Below are 17,711 nucleotides of genomic sequence, written 5' to 3'. Positions count from 1 at the left end.
CAATTTCTACACTCAGGAGAGGTGCGCAGTTCCTGGGAAGGTTCGGCCGCAGCGCTAGCATGCCCCGCTCCTCCCGGTCCTCTTACCCCAACCTGGCCAGCCCGCCAGGCCTCCCCTGACTCCCGCCTGGGCTCTGCGGGCCGGGATACCACTTGGTCTTTTCAGTGTAGAAGTTTCCGGCTGGCCCCGCCCAGCCCTGGCCCCCGCGCCATGGCCCCGCCCCAATTCCGGAGCCCGCTGGGCTGTGCGCTGATTGGTCAGAGCCTGGCGTAGCCCAGCTCGGCAGCTCCGGCTCTCTCAGCCTCTCTCCAGACTCCCTGGCCAGTAGTTTGCGGCATCATCGGAAGGAGCAGCAGCAGTAGCAGCGGCAGCGGGTGCGTAGGGAAGACAGACTAGTGGGCTCAGACGGCAGCAAAGCTCCTGCACACCATGCCCGGCTTGCCCGGGGGGCAGTGGCACCCGTGTCCCTAGCCCAGCGCGGGCTCGTGGCGCATTGCTTTCCGCGGCATTCCAGCTGAGCGGATTCATCTGAGATACGAAACCTCCACCCCTGCTTGCTCACACTCCACACTCACACTCCCCACACCACACACTCACTCTCCCTCTCCTCGCACATTCACACACCACCTAAGAAAGGAAGAGAAAGCCAGACAGACCTTCCGAGTGCAAGAGCGCCAGAGAGGGAGGGAGCCCAGCGCCGAGGGGCCAGCGCCTCTCTGGGAAGATGGAATCAAGACTCTCCTGGAAGTAAACTTTGGCGGCTACAAAACCGTCGACCTTGGCAGATGCTGAGGCGAACCCCAGAGACATGCCACTGAGCTAGGAGGGCTTCCTTCTGCAGCGGCAGCAGCGGCGGCGGCCCTTGGAGCGACACCCCAGCCCAGACTCAGGAAGGAAGAGAAGCCCCCGGTAACCCGCAGCGGCGGCCCCGCCTCTTTTGGCCGGTACTGTTGTCTCTTCCCCTTTCCTCCTCCCCATTCCCCGCCCCCATCGGGCAATTGGAAAGACCGGGACTTTGATTTTCTTGGACAAATTGCCAACGCCCGGTTTTCACAAACTTGACGTGGAAGCTCGGGTTGTGTTAGTAACTTTGATATCTGAGACGCAACGCCCGCAGTCCAACTGCTTTGTGGTGGGAACTCTGCATCCACCTCTGATTCTGGACAGACGCGCCCCCAAGTCTTCCAACGCCAACCTCTGCACCGCGGAGCGTGCTCTAGTCTCAGCTGCCTCTCTACCATCTACCTTCCCTTGCTGACCCTGGGACTGCTATCCGATTCAGCCAGATACCTGGGCGCCTGCGGCTCTTGACACATCTCAAACTCCCACCTGCGATCCCCCTTTCTTTCCAGCCCGCCTCAAAAAGGCTACTGTGGCCCCCTCCCGGACCCCGGAAGACGCGTTCCAGGAGGATCACCTCTCGCGGTGAGCCAGGAGCGCTGGGGGGAGGTCCTTACATATGCCAGGTGCACAGACAAGGAGCTCGCCAGTCCCAGTGCCGGTGCGCTGCGGCGGGCCGGGCAGTGCCTGAGACGCTGCATCCCCACCGCCTTCCCCGCCTCGGCTCCAAGAGCGGTCCAGACTCAGCTGCGCGTCAACCCGGCCGCTCAGAAGCCGTCCGACCAGCCGCCCTGCTCCGTAGCGGCCAGTCGAGCCCGGCTAACTCTGAAGGGGGAAAACTGAGTAGCCGGGCTGGAGGGTGGGGGCTCGGGGCCGCGCGGTGCTCCCTCGGCCCCCTGGAGCCCCCGGGCCCCCCGCAAGCCCCCGCCGAGTCCACCGAAACCTCAGCATTGGAGCCTGCGCGGGTATCACCCGCGCGCCGCCGGGCCGCCCTGGGTGGGACTCCTCCCGAGGCCTCCAGGGCCCCGGGGCGCGCGCAACAGGCGGCCCAAGTCAGCGGAAAGCTGGAGCGCCGGCGGCGTCGTCCTCGGAGGGGTGTGGAGAGGCGAGGCCAGGCAGAGCCCCGCGCAGCCATGGAGTCACTCCTGCTGCCGGTGCTGCTGCTGTTGGCCGTACTATGGACGCAAGCAGCCGCCCTCATTAACTTAAAGTACTCGGTAGAAGAGGAGCAGCGCGCCGGGACGGTGATCGCCAACGTGGCCAAGGATGCCCGCGAGGCGGGCTTCGCGCTGGACCCACGACAGGCCTCTGCCTTCCGTGTGGTGTCCAACTCGGCTCCGCATCTGGTGGACATCAATCCCAGCTCAGGCCTGTTGGTCACCAAACAGAAGATCGACCGAGACCTGTTGTGCCGCCAGAGCCCCAAATGCATTATTTCACTTGAGGTCATGTCCAGCTCAATGGAGATCTGCGTGATTAAGGTGGAGATCAAGGACCTGAATGACAACGCGCCCAGCTTCCCCGCGGCACAGATCGAGCTGGAGATCTCAGAGGCGGCCAGTCCGGGTACTCGCATCCCCCTGGACAGCGCCTACGACCCGGACTCTGGCAGTTTCGGCGTGCAGACCTACGAGCTCACACCTAATGAGCTGTTCGGCCTGGAGATCAAGACGCGTGGTGATGGCTCGCGCTTTGCTGAACTCGTAGTGGAGAAGAGCCTGGACCGTGAGACACAGTCGCACTACAGCTTTCGAATCACTGCTCTCGACGGCGGTGACCCGCCGCACCTGGGCACTGTTGGCCTCAGCATTAAGGTGACCGACTCCAATGACAATAACCCGGTGTTTGGCGAGTCCACCTATTCAGTGAGTGTGCCAGAAAACTCACCTCCAAACACTCCCGTCATCCGCCTCAATGCCAGCGACCCAGATGAAGGCACCAATGGACAGGTGGTCTACTCTTTCTATGGCTACGTCAATGACCACACTCGTGAGCTCTTCCAGATTGATCCACACAGTGGCCTCGTCACGGTCACCGGTGCCCTAGACTACGAAGAGGGCCATGTGTACGAACTGGACGTGCAGGCCAAGGACCTGGGGCCCAACTCTATCCCGGCACACTGCAAGGTCACTGTCAGCGTTCTGGACACCAATGACAACCCGCCAGTCATCAACCTGCTGTCGGTTAACAGCGAGCTGGTGGAGGTGAGCGAGAGCGCCCCTCCAGGCTATGTGATTGCACTGGTGAGAGTGTCTGATCGAGATTCCGGCCTCAATGGGCGCGTGCAGTGCCGTTTGCTGGGCAACGTGCCCTTTCGGCTACAAGAGTATGAGAGCTTCTCCACTATCCTGGTGGACGGACGGCTGGACCGTGAGCAACATGATCAGTACAACCTCACGATCCAGGCGCGCGACGGCGGTGTGCCCATGCTGCAGAGTGCCAAGTCCTTTACTGTGCGAATCACCGATGAGAACGACAACCACCCGCACTTCTCCAAGCCCTATTACCAGGTTATTGTGCAGGAGAACAACACGCCTGGCGCCTATCTTCTCTCTGTGTCTGCCCGAGACCCCGACCTAGGTCTCAATGGTAGTGTCTCCTACCAGATAGTGCCATCGCAGGTGCGGGACATGCCTGTCTTCACCTATGTCTCCATCAACCCCAACTCCGGTGACATCTATGCGCTGCGATCCTTCAACCACGAGCAGACCAAGGCATTCGAATTCAAGGTGCTGGCCAAGGACGGTGGCTTGCCCTCCCTGCAGAGTAACGCCACGGTTAGGGTCATCATCCTAGATGTCAATGACAATACCCCAGTCATCACAGCCCCGCCACTGATCAATGGCACAGCTGAAGTCTACATCCCCCGCAACTCCGGCATAGGCTATCTGGTGACTGTTGTCAAAGCAGAGGACTATGACGAGGGCGAGAACGGCCGGGTCACCTATGACATGACCGAGGGAGATAGAGGCTTCTTTGAAATAGACCAGGTCAATGGTGAAGTGAGAACCACTCGCACCTTCAGCGAGAGTTCCAAGGCTTCCTATGAACTTATTGTAGTGGCCCACGACCATGGCAAGACATCTCTCTCCGCTTCTGCTCTCATCCTAATCTACCTGTCCCCTGCTCTCGATGCCCAAGAGTCAATGGGCTCAGTGAACTTGTCCCTGATTTTCATTATTGCCCTGGGCTCCATTGCCGGCATCCTCTTTGTCACTATGATCTTCGTGGCGATCAAGTGCAAGCGAGACAACAAAGAGATCCGGACCTACAACTGCAGGTAAAGCCAACTTTTCTTTCTTTCCTTTTTTGTCTTGGGTGAAAAAGGTGTATCCGTGTTGCTTTGTGAAAATCCCAGTGCTTTTGTTTCCTACTTAAATGCATGCGTGGTACCCACAGCTCTTCTTTTTGGAGGGGGGGGGGTTGTGGCAGTCCACCTTGATCAATTCTTTTGATCTGACAATTTGCTGGAAGATAATCATATACTGTTCAATGGATTCTGTCATATAATGACGATGAGCAGCATATAAATTATCATTTTAAAATTTGTACAGCTGTCTCCATGAAGTTGTGGCAGAAAAAAACGGGGTTGGGGAGGAGAGAGAGAGAGAAAGAGAGAGAGAGAGAGAGAGAGAGAGAGAGAGAGAGAGAGAGAGAGAGAGAGAGAGAGATTTTCAGCAGAACCACCAAGTACTATAACTTTATTTCAGGGGCACAGTGTTTTGAGGACAGGTACTGAAAGGAGGGGGAGTGCTGATAGCTGCCCTGTCACTTTGTAGAAATAAAGTGTTAAGAAAGCCTGTGAGTGGAAATGTGAGTTATGAAATGGAGAGTTGGGGAGAAGAGAGAACAGGAATGGGTGGGGAAGCAAGTGATTAATGTTTTTTAGTGTTTTCTTGGCTTGTTTTGTATCCAGTCCCCAAACATCTGGTTATGTAAAGTGAAAGTCTAGTAGTCATGTGTATGTTTTCAAATATCTGGTTGGTTGGTGGGGTACAGACCAAACATTCCAATGAGGGACAGGACTTTGCATCCAGATGTTTTTGTAAAAAATAGCAAACTTCTGGAGTTGATGGTGCTTTCCTCTAATGTGGACTGGTTGTTGTATTAAGATCTGCCTCCTACCAGTGGATGTCACTATGGACTATTATGTTTCAGCCTCCTTTGAAGTGTGATCAGGGTGTGTGTGTGTGTGTGTGTGTGTGTGTGTGTGTGTGTAAGAGAGGGGGGAGGGGGAGAGAGAGAGAGCGAGAGAGAGAGAGAGAGAGAGAGAGAGAGAGAGAGAGAGAGAGAGAAAGAGAAATGTGGAAATTGGAATAACACATACTGTTTTTTTTTTAAAAAAAGATTTTGTAATAAGCACATTAGAAGGTCTCGCTGAAGCCGTTCCTTGCAATTGGATAGAACAAATCTAAGTATTTATAGAATTCAATTTAGGATAATACATGTAATTTTTTCCAGCAGTGTCTCATCGAAACGGTTGAAAAAATTGTTTGTTTAGTTTTCTGAAAATGAATGATACTGCTATTTCTAACCAAGGTGTATGTGCGCTTTCAACACACCTACACACCCAGTGTGTCTTTTGTGCCATCTGTGCTTGCATGTTAATCAGTCAAAATAGGTCTGATTTGTATTTTACATGATCTGAAATGCACACTTCTGTGAATTAGAGTCCCCTGAATATGTAACAGCCATGCAATTATTGTTTCCCTTTTACTATTCTCTGCGTTACACAAGTTAGTAGACAAATGCTAACCACACATGAATATCAATCAGGTGCCACAAAAGAGCAGCTGCAATGCCTCATAAATGCTTTAATCCTGTTACTACTGAAATGACCGTGACTTTTCTTTTCTTCAGCTCTGTCATTTCAGATGGGAGACATGGAAATTAATATTGCTCTTCTACCTTTGAAACCTGCAAGGGCCAGTGGTGATTTTTATAGGAGAAAAATGCAGGGTCTATAAAATGTTATTTATATAGAAATAATGATAGAAGGGGCTCTTTTTAAGTCATTTCCTGAGCATAAAGTAAATGCATAAGACCCTTTCCTTGATGAAAAAGAAATCAGTTTGTGATAAAGATATTGAAGGCTTTGCCACCTCTTGGTAATGTATGGCTAGAAGTGAGAGTTCTTTCCTAGAGGTTGCCAGGAAAATCATTAAACAGGGAGGAGAGCATTTGAATTGAAAAAAAAAAAAAGTCTCAGTGCTCTCCAACTTCACCCACATGTGAATTTTGTAAAGAGCTCTGTTCCCTGTGATGGTTTGGGATTAATGAAGTACAGTTTAATTAAATAATTGGTCAATACAGACAAGACTGCCCAATGAATGCCTCAGCTGAATAATTGGACAGGGCATTGCCAAACTTACCCATCATGGGTAAACAAAATGATTAGAACTTACTATTGATTCTGTAAGCAGATTAGAAAAGAAAATCAACCCTCATCCTGGGGTCTTGGGGATTTTATCTGCTCCCAAACCCCAGTAGCATCAGCTTGCTATCGCTGCAAGCCAGCCTGAACACTGAGCCAAAGGGTGAGGGGAACACAACTGCTCAACTCTTGAAGATCACAGGGACAGAACAAGAATTTGCCTCTGGAGATATGTAATCTCCCTGTGTGCTCAGACTTTTTAGAAAACAAAAGTTGAAGAGCTTGTCTTTCCATGTACTAGGCAGAGGTTTCTTGTTCTCAGCATCTGCAGAGCCTCCTCCTCAAATGCACTCGTTTATGAGACTTGTGAGATGATCTGCAATTGCTACTTGAATTGGGTTCTCTTTTTGTATTCAGACAATTAGCTTTGTCCAGTGAAAATACAGACACCGTCTTTCCCTTGTAAAGATCTACCTGTATTATTTATTAACCCTATTATTTTGCTGATTATTGCCCAGAAATTGAATTTCCAACAATAAGCTGAATCATTGTGTGCAAAATAATAAGTGACTTTGATCATTTTGCTACATTTTAATGTATTTCTTTTGAAAAGTCTTAATGCTTGGTGTCTTTGGTGCACGTTGCTGGTGGGTCTGTGTCAGTGTTAATTAAATTGAGCTCTTTATGTTCCAGTTGCAGCACAGCTGCTTGTAGGTACACCTGAATGGAGAAGGATGCTGAATGCACTAACCTTTAAATTCCTTTGCAGTAATTGTTTAACCATCACTTGTCTCCTGGGCTGTTTTATAAAAGGACAAAACAGCAAGTGTCAGCATTGCATCTCGGTTTCTCCCATTAGCGTGGAGCAAGACAAAAAGGCTGAGGAGAAAGTGAGCCTAAGGGGAAAGAGGTAAAGAGGCATTTCCCCTCATTCAAATGGGTTTGGCTATCAGATTTCTCCAGGAGGGGTGGGGAGGGGAGTGGAAGGGAGCAGGGCTATGGCAGAGGGAAGGAGGGTGTGGAAGAGAGGAGCCAAGAATGTGTTAACACAGGGTCTATTCTCCTACCCCAGTCCTAAACTCATCAGGTCAATCATAGAGGAACCTGATTGAGGGTCTTGGCCACATGGAAAATGTCTGGAGGAAATGGAAAGAGGGTTATTTTTTATTTCCTTCTACCTCTTCCTCAGTTTAATTAAGACTTGCTTCTTCTTTCACCCAGGAGTTACTTTGGCTTCCAGGGAAGCTCCAGATTTGAGCATTTTCATGCTTTTGCTCCCATAGGTTCAACTTTCCCATCCCCCCATGAGTGATAAATGGCCACTCTCAATGAAAAAATTCCAAATCCAAAGTACAGAAACGTTTTTTTGGGGGGGGGAGGGGGAGTGAGCAGTTATTATGTTTAATAAGAAAACTTTATGGCCCTCAGCTTGTTTTCCAATGTAAAGAGCACAGGGAGAAACCCGATGATGTAATGCACCCAAATAAGAAGCTGGAGCAGAGATGGGGTGCAACTTCTGGGGTGCTTAATGTTTATTAATCAATGCATGGTTTGGGAGGGCGTTAGCGATACATCCTGCCTTTTCTGTCACATAGAATCGCTGAGTACTCCTATGGGCATCAAAAGAAATCAAGCAAGAAGAAGAAAATCAGTAAGAATGACATTCGCCTGGTACCCCGGGATGTGGAGGAGACAGACAAGATGAACGTTGTCAGTTGCTCCTCCCTGACCTCGTCCCTCAACTATTTCGACTACCACCAGCAGACACTGCCCCTGGGCTGCCGCCGCTCTGAGAGCACTTTCCTGAATGTGGAGAACCAGAATACCCGCAATACCAGTGCCAACCACATCTATCATCACTCTTTCAACAGCCAGGGCCCCCAGCAGCCAGACTTGATCATCAATGGTGTGCCTCTGCCTGAGGTGAGTGCATCTAAATGGCACTGTGAGGTTTACCCAAAGCTTTTCCCATAGGCCCCTACACTGGCACCTCCTCTGGCAGGAATAGAAAGGTATTACCTTTCTGTTCTAAGCCCATTTCCATAATCAAGGTAGGTCTGCTACCAGTGCTTCTTGGGGCAAAGGGTAACTCAACATATTGGGCTTTTGTAGGGGTGGGTTTTGGGAGTGGGAGCTCAAGAGGGCTGCACCTTTGAAATCCCTGTATGGTATTCTGGCATAATATGAGTTTGCTCCACATGTTTCGAATAGGGCATGCTTGCCAGCTAGTTAAAGTGGCAGAGAAAGAGTCAACAAGTAGTGTTAAAGATGGATTAACACTGGAATGCTCAGAGCCCAATTTCCCAGGGTGAGAGTGATTCAGCATCCTAAAGCCCCGTTTTTCTTTTTCTTTGGTCATATGCTTGCTTTGCCAAAAATATGGATGGGCTGGTAAAAAGAAGGCAGGCAAAAAAATTAAATTAAAAAGTCACTTTGTCATTTGTTGGTATGTCTTATGATGATGTTTGACAAATGAGGAGCTTAAAACTGTCACTAATAATGAAAATTTCAGGAATTAACTATGCATTTGAATTAGCTGTTTATCTTTACTGAGAATGAATGTTTTAAAATGGAAGCATTCTTTAAAAAACACTATATGGTCCAATGTTTGCCATCTATGGAAATATCTCAGGGTAGTAGGCTGAAAATGTGGATGATGGTGGGTGTGTGGCTGGGTAAAAACTATAAATACAGTTCTAAAGTTGATTTTATTTTTCCATGAATTGCTTAAGTCCCTCTTTGGTTGAAAATTTGATGCACTGGGAGGCATATGCCCTCTTCCAGACCACTAATGCAAGACCATACTGCATACTTGGAATACTGCATACTTGGAGAGTACTTCCACATTTAATGAATCACCTTCTCAACCACTGTCTCCTTTAATTCTTTCAGTTAGGTATCTTGATACATTGCCCTTCAGTAGATGATGAAATGGAGATCCAGTGATGTTATGGAATTTGTTCAGACTCACAGAGCAGGAGAGAGAGAGAGAGAGAGAGAGAGAGAGAGAGAGAGAGAGAGAGAGAGAGAGAGAGAGAGAGAGGACTAGATCACAGAGCTCTATAGCTCTGGTGAATGCTCTTTCAGTGACACCTTCCTGCCTCAGAAATAATTCAGCCTGACATACGTAGGTTATGATGCATATAAAATGGCCTCATAGTATTTGTATCAATTTCAAAATGCAAAGTGTTTTAGGACTACTTGCACGAATTGCTTCTCCTAGTTCCTGAAAAATAATTCTTCTCAGAATTAATGGGACTAAATAACTGCCTTTAATAAGAATCTGATGATATTCGCCAATACTTTCAATCTATAAATCTATAAATAAGGATTTATTGAAAATGCTAGGTAGGCTCATTTACAATTGTGAATGTCAGTGAATAGTACTAGGGACTTGACCATCGACATTTTGGAGGACTACTTGTGGACCACCAAGAGTTCAGCAATAGAGAGGGAGAGATGATGTTTTGAGTGGAATAAGATAGACCATGATTTTGAATCTGGGGGACACCTCTTGCTATAGAATCCCTCTGAATCTCTGTTTCCTCATCTACAAAATGGGCACATCTACCACACAAGTTTGGCCCAAGGAAAATAGGATATTGCACAATGTAAAGGGTCTGACACATAGGTGTCTTTTGAATAGGACAATAATTGGAGAATCACTGTTGCAATAGTCTGTACAACTAAGTGTGACTCCCTAGGCACTTGTAACCAAAGAGGAATTTAGGCTGGTTCTATATAGGTAATACCTACAAAGTGGTGTGGTTAGAGTATTGATATTGGATATATAAGCAATAGAGGTAAAAGGTTGTGGGTTCAAGTGCTGACTGTTATTGCTTATGGAGATGTACAAAAGGATCAAATCCTGAGGACTTGGTGATTACTTATGCAATCAATTCAAGGTTCTAGAGAAATGTGAGCCTAGATGTCTATGAGATACTCGGAAGGGGCAGGAGACATATGACAATGTCTGCATGGTTTACCTAAAATCTTGGTGTTCTTTCTGAAATTATCCTATGGCAGGATTAAACAAAGTATTGCTCCAATTATTTTGAAAAGCCATTGAAAATCTGAATTATGATCCTAACCCTGACTACAAAGCCAGATGTTCTCCTTATTTAACAAAATCACACAGATCTAGAGTCTAGGGCTAGTCAGGGCAAAGACAGTGTGTACTAGACACAGTGGGGTTAAGTGTATATTTCTAACATTTAACCTGCATATGTCACAAAGTCCCACATAACGAAAATGACGCTTCTCTTTTTCTTCTCATACTAGAGGCCCCTCAGTGTGGATTAGGTAGAGTACTTGAGGTACAGTGAACTCTATAGAAGAGTAGGAATGTTTGATTTATACATCCAACTAATATTTTTTTGAGTGTGTACTCTTTGTAAGGGTCTGCTCTAGGGTCTAGTGTTCAAGAAATAAAAAAGATGGTCTCTGATATCAAGGAATGCACATTCAAATGGGGGAGGCAAGCAAACAAATAGATGATTTGCATGGAGTGATAAATGCTACTATTGGTTAAAATGGGATATTCGCCTTTCCTAGGATAGTAATACACTGATGTATTTCCTACATTTTCTTTATATTTTCTTCATTAATTAATGAATTAATTTAAGAAACAAACACTTATTAAGCAATTATAGCACAGAGTGATAAGTACTACAATGTGATAAGTATAAGATTCTATGGAAGTCTCTATTAGATCTTATGACACATATTTTTTCATTAAAACATTCTTTTTATTAATTCAAGCTAGTAGCATTTATTGCATACTTATATAGTAATGTGCCAGGCACTGTACTACTTGCCTAGGATATAAAAATAAAACACTTGATCTTTGACTCCAGGGAGCTTACCTAGAGACAGACAAATAAACAAATCATTTCAATTCAGGATAACATCTCTTTCCTGACCATATATTACATTCTTACTCACCATATTGGGACCAAAGATCAGTATACATTAGGTTCCTCTGTGGATATACCTTGTGATAAACCCATTCTGTTCCCTTCATTAGCTGCAGTACAGTTTTAGGGCTTACTAGCAATGCCATTTTAGAGGAGTCAGAACTTCCCTCACAGGACTCCATCACACTTTGAAGTTTATAACCTTGGTATTAGAGCAAATTGATCAGCGTTGTTTGAGTATCTACGGTGTGCTCAGTTGTGTGGCAGGTACCATGAGGATCCCAAATAAATATAAGATGTAGATGCTTCCCTTAACAAGTTCTTAGTCTAGGTGGGGAGCTAAGAACAGCCACTATATTTTGCTGCAAGCAATACAAGTGTTACTACTTTGTAAGCTCCTTAGTATTCCCGTTCTTCTCCTTCCATGCTAGACCTGCCATAATTTATATGTGGATTTACTCTTGAGCTATCAAAGTTTGGTGCTGATTTAGGCTTATCTTTTGTATTAGTGTGCAAATGTGGACACATCTGAGCATTGTTGGCTTAGAAATCAACAATGTGACTTTAAATGACATTAAGTAGGTAAGGTAAAAGGAATGGAGCATTAATCTGGAAAACTGAAGGTTAACCTTTAGTATTACAGAGATAATATTGCCCAGATTGTATTAGTATATCATTATTTACCAGTCCCCTGATGATGGTGAGGAAATAAGTTATATGGATTTTGTGGTTTTGTACACAAATTTGAGGAGGAAAAGTGGACGATGTCTTTGCTGTTGACAGAAGTTTTGTAGAATTAGTGATGTTCAGGTATCTCTTAAATATTTTACATTCATTGGCATTCTGGCTTATTTGGTCCATAGATTAAGTATATGTGTAATTTAATGTGTGTGTGTGTGTGTGTGTGTGTGTGTGTGTGTGTGTGTGTGTAGGGGTGAGTGTGTATGGTGTGGAGGGTGAAGAGAGGGAAAAGGAGGTTTAAAAAAAGAATGGAGAAGAAAGTAGGTTTGTCAATTTGCTAAGATTTTTCTAAAAAACATTCAAAATTTTTAGAGGCTTCTTAGTATGGCAAAAGACTTGTATTTCAATCTCATGGAATGGAAGCGTGTCTACTGGGCCCCTCTAGATGCTGGAAAGTGTAACTTCTTTGTACATCAGTATTCCTGCATTTCCTTTTTTGTCACCCAGTCTGTGGTCATTGCTGGAGGAAAAAAAAATATTTCTTCCACTGGTAATGGAGACTGGGTGGGACCTTTTCCTGCCTTCAGAAGGGGTGAAACGACCCAAACACCCAGTCTCTTTGATGAGGCATTTAAAATTTTAGTTTTCTAATGTTAAATATTCCTAAATTGACAGCACTAAGAGAATGATAGCGGACAAGAGATTCCAGAATTTTAATCATAGGTGTATAGGGACTTAAATTTTGATTTCAAACTGAATCTTGAGTTCTCTCTTTCTGTTTTTTTACCTTTTGCTAGCAAACAGCAGCATCTTTGATATGAGACTTTCTAAGGGTGTATGCATGCTCTGCTATGGTCACTCACCAAACAGTTTCATAAATAGCAGTGTAGTAGCAGTGGGAGAGTTTGCAGCACAAGGATGTATGTGACAGACTGAATTGAATGCTTCCAATTATCCTACCGAAAGTCTCAATGCATGTTATCTTAGTGCAAGTAATGAAACTAAAGCATCAATTAGGCTTTGAAGAAAGTAAGAAGAAAAATATAGCTCAGTATGCTTTGGTCCCTAAAACAGAGTTTTAAAGTTAGGGATTTGCAGTGATTTGAGTGAAACTTTAGGTTAAGAAACTAGAAAAGCAGCCACAAACCTGTCAGATAACAGATTCAGAAATCACTAGAAAATGAATGAGTATGTTGAGGCTGGCTTGGATAGCAAGAAAATAGAACAAAGCACTACTTCCAATTAAAACCAACAAACACTTTAGTGAGTGTTTTTCACTTTACTTTCTTTGTTATGACAGGGTTTTGGAACCATCTAAGTTTTATCCCTAAGGGTCAAAAGTAAGCTCCAGGCTGCAGAAAGAAGCAATGGAAAACATCTTTTCAAGACTGCTTAGTCCAATTTTCGTTTACACTTTGGGTGGTGAGCACACAATGGAGTATAGAGATGTTGTATTATAAAGTTGTACACCTGAAATTTATATAATGTTACTAATAGGTGTTACTCTAATAAATTTAATTTTAAAAATCGATAGCTCTACTTCTACTAAGACATTCTAGGGTTACCCATTACCTATATTGTACCTTATTAGCCAGTTTGAAATCTAACCCAGGTAGTGTGTTTCCCAGTGGGGATCCGCTTGCAAGATGTGTTCTAGAATAAATCGTTCTTCTGTCGTCTCCATGCAACTGCCACAGAACTCAATTAGTTATTTGCTAATTTATTATTACCATTCCTTATTGGCAATTAACTGGTTACCTTAGAGATCATCTCTCTCCCCATACGCCTTCACCAAAGTTGAGCTCAGACAGAGTCTTGCTAATGATCCTGAGATTTCTCTCCCTAGGGGACTGGAGGTAGGACATTTTTCATAGAGGGCTCTGAGGCTTTGGAATTCCTCTTATCAGAGGACCACTTGTTTTGTGTCCCTGGGGCTGCACCTGGTTTTTCTCTGATTGTCAGTCAGACTTATAATGTGAGAGGACCCGTAGACTTTTGCCTCCCTAACCCTGCCTTAGTCTTTGCTGTGACTTTAGTATACTGTGCCCAGAGGCTGAAGCGGGGTTGGGGTATCACTTGTTAGGAATTAGGGGACTAAAAAGTATGAAGTCACCCTTGGCAAAGCTGGAATCTTTCAATTATGGCACTGCAGTGGATCTGAGGCGTCTTCCTGGAGTTTCAGATGTTGAACCCTCTGCATGTGTATCTCAGTTTCCAGGCTTAGGGAAGGCCAAGCTTGGCAGGATCAAGTTTCTCAGATGTGGGTAAATGAAGTCATTTGTACAAGGGACCTGTGTGTGAGAGGCGGGAGGCTGGCTCTGGAGCGGCCATTTTCCCCCACTGAGAGGAGCTTGATTTCTTGCTGTGTGACTGGCTGGCCTTTAATGTGAGCCTCATTTACTTCGAACAATGGAGAGGCTTGAAGTGAAAGTCCCAGAGGATCAGTTGTTTGTAGAGGGAAATGCTCTTCAAGTTACATTTCCTTTTTGGCTGTTGTGTAGTTACAGTAGTTTTTGTGTGGGCTGCATGATGAGGGTCACTCTGTTTCCAGTGGGTGTAGCCAGGCTGCAAGTGCCTCCCTAGGTTCCCCCACAGAATGGTGAGAAAAGTACTGAAGCTATGTGCAGAACAGCTCTGCCAGGTCCAGGAACTTGGGCTCCCACTCGGAAACCTCATTTGCTAGTATTCAGCATTTTGCTTAAAAATATTGGCTAGGACCACACCGCTCCATAGCATTCCTGGAAAAGGTATCAGGATGGACCAGTATTTCCACTTTATAAGCATGAAAATGGAATTACAGAAAAGGCAAATGACTCATCCAGGCACACAACTGGACTTCATTTTGCTTGACAGACGTTCCTCCGGTGAAACTTTAAAGTGTTTTCTGTCACATAACAGAAATTGTGTTCCACAGGAAGACCTTTGAATCGCAGTGTGTTCCTGAAAAGCTGTGCAGCAATCAAGTGTTTGTTTTATAAATTAAACCCCCCCATGTTAACCATATTGGTGGCGATCCATATTTATAGGAATCCTGTGGTGGATTATTTTGCAAAAGAAAGAGCCCTTGTGTAATGGGGATAATCAACTCCTGACTAATTTCCATTACAAGTAAGTCTGGATTTTCACATACCTTGTTTGCTTAAAGTGAGATTTCTCACTTGGCAAGATTTACAAAACCTTTGGAAGGTGGGCTAATTCACTATTCCCTGGGATTTTCACTGTTTAGCTTTTCTTTTTGAATTTCACTTAATTAGAAAAACATTTAATTATGTAATATTTAAAATACATGGAGTTCAGAGAAAACAGATACATATCTCCCAAATGTAAGACATTTCATATTTGTTCCAAATTTTAAAAAATTAAATAGAAGGTTACAGCTACCCTACTCCCATCTTATTCCTATCTCTTCACATTTTGTATGTCTGTGGCTGGAAGAACAGAACCACTACAGGAATGTTTTGGGTGCTTTTTGTCTTAGCCTGTTTCACTTGCTTCTGAAAGAGATAGCTCCTACTTTAAAGCTCCCAAATCAATAAGGGCTTCTTGAATTGAGTAGATCCTGGGAATTACTTTGGAAAATGAAAGAGCTCTTTTAAAGACTTCCTTTAAATTCAGCATTTGGGGAGGAAGAACATTATTTTTCAGAAATAAAAAAAAAATCAGAGTGAGAGTTTGACAGATTGACAGACATACGGGTGTTAGGAGCAGTTGTCTTTAGTTTTGAGCAGACCATTTGAAATTGAAGTAGACAAGGAGCTTAGTGTGAGGCTTGCATTCTCCTTGAGATGTGTTCATGGACTAGCACCAGGGTTTCTTCGTGTGGGATGCTTAAGCACTTGCCTTGATGTGCATAGTCTTCGGATGCTCCATTAAGTCTCTGAATGCCAGGGTGGCCAGTTTTCAGCTTCTCCCACAGGGGCCCATCTGTCCACTGTTCTGTGACAAGATGCTCTCACTCACTACCACCAGCATTGGCCGTGGCAGTCTCTGCTTCCTGGATTATTTTCATTCCTAAATCTGATTTCCAGAGCATGAAGGACACCTCTTCTCAAAGTGTGTAGTTTGCTCTTCTGAATAAAATGAATTCCCTGTGTAAGTTGGCAGGAAGATAAAGTCAATCTAAGGGGAAGATTCTCCCTTTAGGTGTGTGTGTGTGTGTGTGTGTGTGTGTGTGTGTGTGTGTGTGTGAGAGAGAGAGAGAGAGAGAGAGAGAAGACATTATTTGTGTCTCTCACCCACTTATTCTGCCTCTGTGGTGATGGAGCCTTTAGGGGCTGGACTTATGGTACACAGTCTGTGAGCTTATGTCTTAAGAACCCTACTCCCCAACTTTGATACCCAGCTGGTTGTCTCCATAAGGAAAAACTTATAAGCCTATTCACAACAGGGAGTGATCTCCCTAAATGTGAGGCTAAGGCACCCCAATTTGATAAAGTGCAGGGACAGATCTCATGGGGACTATTTTTAGTTGAGTAGCGGGCAGCCAAATAATTATTTTTGTTCATAAATTTCAGCTCCAGAAAAACTTATAGGGAATTTTAATTTATTGGACATATTTTTTTTTCCTGAGGCTTAGTTTCTCTTTTGTCTCTTTTGGGCATAATTTTATTTCAAGCCTTTCTCTTCCTCTTTAATTCACTTGGCTTGAGGAAATCTGGTTTGGGTTGCCTATGTGTACAGGTACTTTGCTATAAACCATATATTTTCTAAGTGAGGTGCATGAGTAGGGAGATTAGATTAAATTGCATTTAGAGTGATGGGTTTAATCTTTAAGCAACTCTTTTTGTTTTTTTGTTTTTTACAATGAAAGATGTCTGTAATCTAGTATTCATATGTGAAACTTGACATGTTTGAGGGAGACAGGGCTCTGGAAATGCAAGGACAAGCAGAGGCATCTGGATATAGGTAATGGAAGACTGATTTCCTTCTCTGTGCTGCACTCAGAAAACTGGCATTGACTATCATCTTGCTGTACTGGTCATTTCTTTAATTAGTTCATTTCCATTTTCTCAAGTATGGACTTTTGAGTGATGGAGTGCACTAATGGCAATGTTTGTTCCTAAGAGCATAGGGGAGAGAATATGATGGCATTAGTATTAAATAATGGCTTTTGCATAGTGGGGTTTTGCTTGATTTTTTAATTGCTAAACAATTTATGATAGTTGTGGCTCTTTAGAAACAAATCTCAAATGGTACATATAAAACACCAATTTTCTGTGTGGCTTGTGAGCTTGTTAATGAGATGTGTGTCCCCTTACACCTCTAGGTCACTCTAATTTTTGCCTCTACTGGTAATTCTTTAGAAATGGAAAAAGGTGTGTGCTTTGTTGCAGTAAGAAATACAATAAGGTAATACCTGCAGTGGAAAGAAAACTAAACTGCCTTTGCATAAACTACTATTATACATTGTGTAGTGGCCTCAAAGAGCAAAATCTTATAAAACTGGTAAACCATAAATACTATGACACTGGGAATTACTGAAATGGCATCAGGGGGCTTGGTCTTTGCACATCTGATCATCTGGCACCTCAAGAAGAGATCATGGAAGGTGGAGAAAAACTGGAACTGCAAAGGTCTGTGGCTGTGAATGGTGTCAGATTTGGTGGCTCATGGGATAAAAAAATACGTGTGACTCTTGCAATATCTTGCTCTGCTCACTCTTTGACTCTAACAAGCTCCATCAGAACAGTTATCTCTGTGTGAGTGACCCCGAGTCACTGTATCCCCAAAGATAACAATCTAGAAGTCTATAATTTTGGAATAAGGGAAGAGGTCACTAGCAAAAAAAAAAAAAAAAGAATTAGAAACCTCATAAAAAAGGAGATTTAGTTTATTGAAAGCTATTATTATTAAGGAAATCAGACTTTAGGACATCAAGGATTCTAAAAACAAATCTAAAC

General features: G+C 44.5%; 1 protein-coding gene across 1 annotated transcript in view; it reads left to right on the top strand.

Moving 5' to 3' along the window:
- Nucleotides 1–310: 310 nt before the first annotated feature.
- The window catches only part of PCDH19 (protocadherin 19), a 162,152-nt gene continuing 144,751 nt past the window's right edge, over nucleotides 311–17,711 (top strand). The window contains exons 1-2 of the mRNA XM_080652159.1: nucleotides 311–4,120; nucleotides 7,810–8,137. Of these exons, the coding sequence (XP_080508285.1) occupies nucleotides 1,974–4,120; nucleotides 7,810–8,137 (2,475 nt within the window). The 5' untranslated portion in view covers nucleotides 311–1,973. The remainder of the gene's footprint in view (nucleotides 4,121–7,809; nucleotides 8,138–17,711) is intronic.

Source organism: Plecotus auritus (genome assembly GCF_963455305.1).
Source record: "Plecotus auritus genome assembly, chromosome: X".
Classification (NCBI taxonomy): domain Eukaryota; kingdom Metazoa; phylum Chordata; class Mammalia; order Chiroptera; family Vespertilionidae; genus Plecotus; species Plecotus auritus.
The sequence above is the reverse complement of the archived record's forward strand: the minus strand, read 5'-3'. Positions and strand labels throughout refer to the sequence as shown.